General features: G+C 40.0%; 1 protein-coding gene across 1 annotated transcript in view; it reads right to left on the bottom strand.

Annotated features, from left to right (window-relative positions):
- Window positions 1-9,652, bottom strand: part of LOC107754849 (pro-neuregulin-3, membrane-bound isoform-like) — a gene marked incomplete at its 3' end in the record, with an annotated part of 357,957 nt that overhangs the window by 113,364 nt on the left and 234,941 nt on the right. Inside the window, exon 2 of the mRNA XM_016571457.1 lies at window positions 7,245-7,374. Coding sequence (XP_016426943.1) covers window positions 7,245-7,374 — 130 coding nt within the window. The remainder of the gene's footprint in view (window positions 1-7,244; window positions 7,375-9,652) is intronic.

Consider the following 9,652-nt stretch of genomic DNA (forward strand, 5'->3'; position numbering starts at 1 on the left):
CTGTCCTGCCCTTGAACGAATTCAAGCAGGTCAGCACCGACCGCGCACGTTCCTCTGTGAGGCGTGCTGTCTGTTCGACTGAGGCCAACTCCATACCGAGAAAAGAGATCCTCTGCGTCGGGGAGAGTTTGCTCTTTTCCCAGTTGACCCCAAGACCCAACTGGCTGAGGTGCCGAAGCACCAGATCCCTGTGTTAGCACAACTGAACCCGAGACTGGGGAGACAGGGACAGCCCGAAGGGCAGGACCTTGTACTGGTATGCCCATCCTTCGAACGCAAACCGCAGAAATGGTCTGTGGCACGGAAGGACCGACACATGAAAGTACGCGTCCTTCAGGTCAATCGCTGCAAACCAATCTCGGGGACGGACGCACCCGAAGATGCGTTTCTGCGTCAACATCTTGAACGGTAACCGGCGAAGGGCCCGGTTCAAGACACGCAGGTCCAAGATTGGTCGTAACCCACCGCCTTTCTTGGGTACAATGAAGTAAGGGCTGTAAAACCCCGTCCTCATATCGGCTGGAGGGACCGGCTCTATCGCATCCTTCGCCAGTAGGACTGCGATCTCCGCACGCAAGACAAGAGCATCGGCCGCCTTCACTGTTGTGAAGCGGATGCTGCTGAACATCGCATGACCCAGAGAACTCACGGTGACCTTCCAGTGAGCTTCAAACACCATTGTTTCCTCCTTCTTATGTAAATCTCGTGCATGCAAAAGACCACTGAAAAACAGGCGAATCAGAACATAACACAGACTGTGACGTTACAGTCGGGATCACTAATAGTTATGCCCCCAACATTTGCATATACCCGCCCATGTTCTATGCCAAACCTGCACAGCCAAATCATCAGAAGTTCTGCAGGTATTGTGAAGAAACAAGCGAGGATAATAGCGAAAATGGCAGATCATGGAAATAAATGTTATGTTCCAGGCTGTGCAGGGGATGTGAAGTGCAGGGATGGGTTGGTGTCTGTATTCAGAAATGCACGGAAAGCAAATAACACGTTCTAATAAAATAGCGTAAGCCACTAAAGGGACATGTTAGCTGCTTGCTAGCGGTAGCCTGTTACATTACAGTACATAAGATTTCACTTACCACATAAACAGAGTAAGGAGAGATGACGGGGGATGATGGTGAATGATTTGCAGATCCTGAGCACCACTGACAAGCATCTGATCTTGTAAAATGTGTGGTAAGTACTGCCGCTGTAGTTTACACAGATCACGTGCGATCGCAAATTCCGAAAACAGTTTCAATGCTCCCTGCACAGCAAAACCCCAGAGTTAAATCAACTTTGCTCAGAGTACATATTGTCCCAATCTACAGAGTGTTAAAGTAACACTGAAGCTGAGTTAAAGTTAATGGGATAATTAAGCAATTCATTGAGGAGTGAGCATTAGTAAAGAAAACCCGCTGTTAAAGGGGTCATATGATGCGATTTCAAGTTTTCCTTTCTCTTTGGAGTGTGAATATATATTTTCCCTGTGTTTCCTTCCTGCTTTATGAGCTAATGAAATGAGCCGCACTGTGAAACAGCCAATCAGAGCAGAGCTCAACAGTGGATGTCTATATAGTTGGTTGTATTTAGCATTATTTTTCCCTGCTGTCCATCCCTATCAGACCCATTTTTTTGGGTGCTGATCTACCAGATAAGAACCACTGTATCAGATGTAATGTTTCCAAGTCAAACAAAATAGGCTACTTGTCGGTGAACTGGACCAAAGACTAGAGAAAAGCCTTTTAAAATGTTTGGGGAGCACCAGCTCTCACTGCTCCGGATCAATGAATTGCAAATTGGAAGATAGAGACACGAAAATGGCTTGCATCTTTGTGAATTTTCCTCTCATTGATTCTACACTTTCAGTGGCAGGTATTTAGGTTTTTTTTTATATGATGAGTTGTGATGTTTTAACAATAAAATCAGTATCACAACCCATTTCTGTTTCTCTCTCTCTCCCTGCTTATTCATGAGACAATGTTTGTATGCATATTTGACAATAAATCTGTTTCGCATGCATTCATAATCCCTCCCCTGAAAAAAACCCATGGCAAATGCTCCCTATATTTGCATCATGGCTTCAGGCTATAAGCTGTAACCACAAAATTCACATTCAATTTAAAACCTTACAACACCACAGCCTATTGAAATTAATCTCACAATCTCGCTCCCTCCCAACAGTCCTCTCAGACCGGAGGCCTTTAGCAGTGTACACATGGCCCTTCCGCTGCAGTGATATTGGCAGGGGGCTTTGTGAGGTCTCAACTTGTGTTTCAGCCCCATGTGGCGGTACACTGACAGGTGGGATTGCTGCAGTACTACTGTGGCAGTAGAGGCTTACCATCTCAATGCTAACAAGAGTCAAGCTTTTACACACTACCCAGCAGCCAAGGAGAAATCCAACGCCGACCTCCAGAATAGGATAAGTAAGCAGTGAATTACTAGCTTTGGCAGTGCCAGCTTGGCTGATTCACAGATTTCCTTTCTCTTCTTCCATTTCACACCTCCTTTTATTATTTTATTTATACTTTATTTTTCAGTTTTACCATGAAAACATGCTGTAACTTTTCCAAGTTTTGTCTACAGTGAAAAGAAGAAAAATCACCAAAACTAAGATGCAAAAACAACTTGTTCCGTATTTCTGAATACAGGACTCAACCCCAACCAAAATTGACATGTGAACAACTATTTGGTATTCACAAACTTTTTACAAATCTAAATTTTGATTAACATGTTTTAGGTTGTGCTGAATTTATATCTCACACGGATCTGGGCAGGTTGTGTTTTTTTTGTGGCTCAGAGATCTTAGTGATAGCCCAGATGAGGAGGCTTTTTCAAATTTTTCCAAGAGAAGAAAGACAAGACATTGAATTATAAAGAGACCATTCCCACAGGAAAAGAAACCAAAGCAATAGAAACAATTCAGCCACAGTGTAATGGTTAGTCCACTGGAGGCGAGCATAGTGATGAACCCAAGTGCAGTTTATTTACCATAAAGACAAACATAATCCAAAAAGACTTGACTTGACTTGAACAGGCTTGACTTGACTTGAACAGACTTGACAAAAACAGACTAGACTCACCGACAGCAGGTTACAACATTAATACACGACAAAGAACAATGGCAACATGAGGGCTATATATACCAAACAAAAAGGGTCACATGACACAAACCAACCAATGGGGAACAGGACACATGACTAAGACAACCAATGAGCAAACAGAACTGATAATCACATGGCAAGACAATAACCAATGAGAACATGACACATGAACCAAGGAACCAATCAGAACATAACACACAGACAAGGGAATCACATGACAGAACATGTCTGTGGCCAAACTACAAAATAAAAGACATGAAAGCAAGAACATGAAACAAACCCCAAAACCCCACGTTACACACAGCCAGAATGGCTTTCTGCTCTCGTTGATGCTCTGAGAGGGACCACAAGCATACCACATGTATGAGTTTGATACAGAGAGAGAAGTGGACAGTGTAATTTTCAAGGTTACCAACATTACAGTCTAGAAAAAATAAAAATAAAATAAAAAATAAAGATAAATTAATAAAATAAAACTATTAAATGAACATTGTATTATATTGTATTCAGTTGTCATATCAATGGCATTATGTTTTTCATTTGCATTATTAAATGAAGTTTACTCATTTACTTAATGTGAAAATATAACATTTCGTTCTGTTCTGTGTGATTTCTGCTGCCAACTCGTTTCAAAGAATGCATAATGTTAAACAAGACTACACTTTAAACCCTTAAAATGAGTAACATTTCTGCAAACGTTAAACAATTACTTATCATGTAACATTTACTTTGTTTGCCGTGGGAAACAAAAGACGTTTTCTCCGACATGCTGTCAATAGAACCATAAAATAGAATAAACCAAAAAATGCAACATAATTAGAAAAGGAATCAATTTTATTTGTGCACAGTAATCCAAATCTTCAGAATCCATATGACTGCGACGAACAGACCCAAACTCAAGCCTTTATTCAGCGATCTTCATCTCCATCCTCAGCAGTGACTGTAAGCATTCATACCCATGCTCATTATAAATTCAAAAATTGCCTTCAAGAAGCTTTACGACAGGAAAATCGAACGCTCATTGGCTCTTGCCTGCTTCGCCACAGATTGTGACGTGTTAGCCGTGTTTCTGGTGAGGTGTTTGAATGAGAAATGTGTGCCTTCATGGAGTGGATCGGGATATTAGTCTGGATAATATTTTCAGCGATTATCAACTTAAATTCTGCTCTGTGCCTCACACAAAACTTTAGTGTCCCATCAGAAAGGACTGTGACTGCAACGCATCATCATTTGGACTACTTTTGGTACTGCTTTTGACATTTTTGCAATAGATAAATGATTGTGATTGCACTTATGTCTGTCATGTTTCTTTATACTGCACACACATACACACACACACACACACACACACACACATATATATATATAAAGAGTTATGGTTAGGTTCAGAGGTAGGAGAGGTGACTCAAAATATCTTTTTAATGCTATATTGTTACTAAAATGGTCATTTCCCTGTGTATTTTGGTCTATTACGTTTTATATATTTTTATATTCGCTATAAAATGTGGGTTTAGGTTTGGGGGTATAAGGGGTCCAAAAATCTATATCGCATATCGATAAATTTATAAAACTGCGCTGATACAAATTTCTTAATGATATAAAGGATTTGTAAATATTTTAAGTTTTTAGCTGTAAATACACAGCAATTTTATGTTTTAAACGTTGTAATACGTCCAAATTGTACGTTTCAGCATCAATCAAAGCGTACAAAAATGTACGTTTTGTGCTTGTAAACATTACCTACTAATACCTACATATAAACAATGAGACCAGGCTGGTTTTTGACAGATTCCTAAAATATTTGTGTTTTCTCTTTATTATGACAGGTGGTCTAATGAATTTGTTAAGCACATACAGTGCTTAACATATTTATTAGACTGTATTTATTATTTATTGACTTGCATTGGGTGGCGGTGGTTTAATAAATTGAAGCACTGTATCTCTCTCTCTCTGTAGGCCTATAAGGTTAATACTTTAACAATCCTTAACATTATTGTGATAACATTAAAGGGTAAAGCAAAATTAAAATTGATCGTACTGAAATATTAACTTTTGATGGGCCATAATGAACTTTCAACCATACAGTGTTTATAGTTTGAATTTGTCAGCTTGAGTCATGAGTTGCTCCAACAACAGCTAAAACACATGGCTGGGTTATGATGCACAACCATGCACAATTTATGTAATCACATTGATGTAAGCCCTAACATTCTCCTCTTCTTGTGCATATAGGTCTATATACCAGATGAGGCAGCTCAACTAAAAATCCACATGCTCTATGAATCTAGGTCAACAGACACAAAGGGTTTGTTTAACTTGGAACAGCCAAGGAAACAGGATTCTCTACCTGTCATGCCTTTTATTCCACACATGCGCAAACACAGTTATTTTAAAGGGGTGGTTGACTGTTTTTTTTTCTAGGCTTGATTGTGTTTGTGGGGTGCAGTCTAACATGTGCTAATGCTTCGTTTTTTTAAAAAACGCATTATTTTTCCCATAATTTACCTTTATTCTACAACGCTCAGTCCCTTCTCCCATAAACGTGCTTATCATTTCCTGCTTTTATGAAGCCCCTCCCTCAGAAATACGTGATGAGCTCAGATTGGTTAGCTGGTCCAGTGTGTTGTGATTGGCTAAACCACCTCTAGTGAGCGTCTGAACGTCACACCCCTCACCTCAGTGGCATGCGCTCCGGTTGTATTGTAAACAATGGCATAGTCTATATTGCTTATCAGTTTGAGCACTATTGAGATGCAGAGGATATTAGTGAAGAGGATCACGCAAGAACCTGTGCAAGCACGGCTCTTAATGGTATGTTTTTTGATTGTTGTCTCAAACTTTTAGATACGCTGTTATTTGTAATTGCTACTGCTTCTGTTAGCTTTTAATATACGGTTTTATTTAAAGCAACCGCACACGCGTCCATGTATAACGCTTCTCATAGCTATGTGAAAATAAGTGTATAAATTGAACAGTTCATTGTTGAGAGCTGAGCTGAATGAGAGAGAGAGAGAGAGAGAGAGAGAGAGAGATGCAGAGCGTGTGCAGAGCAGGGCGAGGCCAGGAACAGGATGAGAACGCTGCTTTAGAACATTGATTTTGAAACTTGTGAATCCATTAGAATCGTTAGAAGACAGAATCACGATTCATATATGAATAGATTTGTATGTGCACCCCTAGTTTTCTCTTCCTCTTCTCTAAAGCAGCGCAGCATGGCCTCGCCCCCTTCGCTGCATGTTCCCGGGGGCGGGGTTTGTCTGGATTTGTGATGTCACAAACCCGGGAAGTAACTCGCTTTGCTTTGCCACCTTGCTTTGAGGAACAGAGAGATGCATAGATGTCCTTGGCTTTAAGTTGGGAGGGAAGAGTGTTCAGGGAATTAATCAGAGCCAGAGCATTTGAACTAGCTAAGCTTCAGTCAAATAAATGGGCCACCTAAAACAACACCACCAATTACCACTGATTAAAATGAGGACACTTGGCTTCTGCTCCTTCTTGGCTCTTCAGTTTCAGACATGCAATGTCTCTGTGTTCCATTAGGCAAATGAGGAGAAGACTGCTCATGCAAAACCTATGGCAGTGAACCCTCACATCCAGGAAATGTTATTTGAAATGGTGCTCACGCTTCGCACAAAAGGTGAACACATCAGTGTCAGAAATTCTCTGCCTCCATTTTGTGAATCCTATTTTCAACCTTGAAAAAAGCCCACAGAGCCGAAACAAGCCTCTAATGAACTTCTGCAAAGTGCCACTTTTAATTAGCAGAGAAGGGACCTTAGACAGCTCTCAGGCTATGACAAAGCTGTCATCGTTAGCATGACTAAGAGCTTCATACAACAGCGAGAGTCCCAGAGAGGAGGGCAATGAGACACGAGTAGGAAAAAGGAGGCGGAAGAGCAGATCGAGAGAGAGAGAGAGATAGAGAGAGAGAGAGGAAAAGGTGAAGAAAAAATGAGCGAGAAAGAGTGAGATTTACTGGCGGATTGTTCCAGAAGGATCATTCTAACAGAAAATGGGACATGGAATTGTCATCGGTCTGAAACCGCTGAGCCTCCCATCCGTAGTGATTCCATTTATTTCTCGAGCGAACACTAGGCCGACCCTTTCCCTCCATTGCAGAAACAGGAAGTGCTGTCATACCTGCAGTGTTTGTGTGGGCCGCTCAGGGTCTCGATGACAAAGCACTCCCCGTCATTCAGGCAATAGGCCAGGTCTTTCTCCTGACACGGCTTGAAATGCTCCGATTTCAAAGGCGGTAGAGTTGGTGATGCTGAAGGATAAAGAAGAAAAGAGGAGGAAAATTATGCCATGTAACAGATTAGAAGGACAAATATCTGAGCCAGGTGAGCAAAAGGTTAGGTGAGTGAGTCAGAGAGTCCAAAAAGGTGACTAATTGTCATAATATGGGGGATAATGCCACATATTTGCAGATGAAGTTCAGTGCAAAATAATTTATGTCATTTCAAACCTGTATGACCTTCTTCTGTGGAACACAAAAGATTATTTTTGTTTTGTTGTTTTGGGCCTCATTGACTTCCATTCTGACAAAAACAGCTGAAACAACTGAAATATATATTTTTTAAGTTATACAAAAGAAAGAAAGAAAGAAAGAAAGAAAGAAAGGTTTGGAATGACATGAGGGTGAGTAAAGGGTTAGTTCACCCAAAAATGAAAATTCTGTCATCATTTATCTAGAACATAACATACCAATCCTCTATTACATTTATATTGTATTTACTGTACTGTATGTTTTTCAATATCACGCCATCTACCAGCTTTCTGTATGGATTTCACCATTTTAAACACTGCCAAGATGTACAAGAGCTCTGAAGTCTTTTAGTAGAGTATTTCATCACCATTAAAATCAATAGCTTTCAAAACTTCCCCTTCTACTGTACTTTATAATCTAAGACATCTCAACAGATGGCCACCAAAAAAAACAAACACTTTCAAAGATCACCACATAACTACCAGATAATGCAAGAGACATCATCAATACCTCTCTGAAACAAGCAACCAAATGTCTCCTTATTACTCTGCTGAGTATAGCTTGTTATTAATTCTTGTACAGTGTGCATGAATCTGTTTTGCTCCTGATCCATTACTGAAGGATGATAAATGAGATCAATGAAGAAATCAGTCTCTGACTTCTTAGAATTAATAAAGAAGGCTACTATTTGGGGGAAAAAAAACTTAATTGTGATTAATGATGCCAAGTTCACTTTGCAAAAGCCAAAATAATAAGGTAACCATGCACTTATTATAGTCCTCACAACGTGTGCAAGCTTACCTGCTGAAAATCTGTAAACAGAACTAATAATATACCTGAGAGACTTTGACTGACATTAATAGTTTGAACACAGTAAAAATAAAGACCCTTTGAATGGTTGCCATGGATACAGACCATAAAAAAACTGTCTGGTTAAGTGGACGACGGTAGCTTCATACAACGGACAAACAAGACTGACCACACAGTAAAGGACAGAATCAATTACAACTAAATTATTTTCTACATGGAAATATGTTATGTTCAATATGTTATGTATAAATGTTATGGGCAATATGATTGAAATTTGAACCAAAACAACTCCAGCCTACAACCACAAGTATATCCAACTTTACCCACATACAGAAAAGTACACTCATGTAAAGCAATAAATACCGTATAGCAAATGTCAACTGCTTGATTGTTTATATCATTGCAAAATGTAAACTATAATATTGCACAGTGTTATATTTAAAGGTGCCATAGAATGCATTGATACAATATGTTAAATTGTTCTCTGATATATACATAGAAGGTATGTGGCTTAGGTAAGGGCAAAAAATCTCCAGAAACGGTTTTACATGTACATTTGCAACCCTAGGATTTGTCCCTAGAATGAAATGGCCTGTTTTTACCTTATTTGGAAGGGTCATGAATAATAATGTTGAGCTCTGCTCTGATTGGCTGTTTCACAGTGCGGCTCATTTCAGTAGCTCACACAGCAGGAAGGAAACACAGGGAAATATATATATTTCGATACCGTCTCTCGCAGTTATATCGTTGGGTAATTATACTGTATATAAAATGCGGGCATCAGGGAGCCGCTATTAATATGCGGGGCATTGAAACTGCATTCGAATGCACGATCGCTTTTTACTTTCACTTTCGAGATTTGCGATCGCACGTGCTCTGTGTAAACTACAGCGGCAGTACTTACCACACATTTTACAAGATCAGATGCTTGTCAGTGGTGCTCAGGATCTGTAAATCATTCGCCATCATCCTCAGTCATCTCTCCTGACTCTGTTTATGTGGTAAGTGAAATCTTATGTACTGTAATGTAACAGGCTACCGCTAGCAAGCAGCTAACCATGTCCCTTTAGTGGCTCGCATTATTTTATTAGAACGCGTTATTTGTTTTCCGTGTCTTTCTGAATATAGACACCAACCCATCCCTGCACATCACATCCCCTGCACAGCCTGGAACATAACATTTATTTCCATGATCTGCCATTTTCGCTATTATCCTCGCTTGTTTCTTCACAATACCTGCAGAACTTCT

This window comes from Sinocyclocheilus rhinocerous, unplaced genomic scaffold (assembly GCF_001515625.1).
Source record: "Sinocyclocheilus rhinocerous isolate Xijiao unplaced genomic scaffold, SAMN03320098_v1.1 scaffold922, whole genome shotgun sequence".
Lineage (NCBI taxonomy): Eukaryota > Metazoa > Chordata > Actinopteri > Cypriniformes > Cyprinidae > Sinocyclocheilus > Sinocyclocheilus rhinocerous.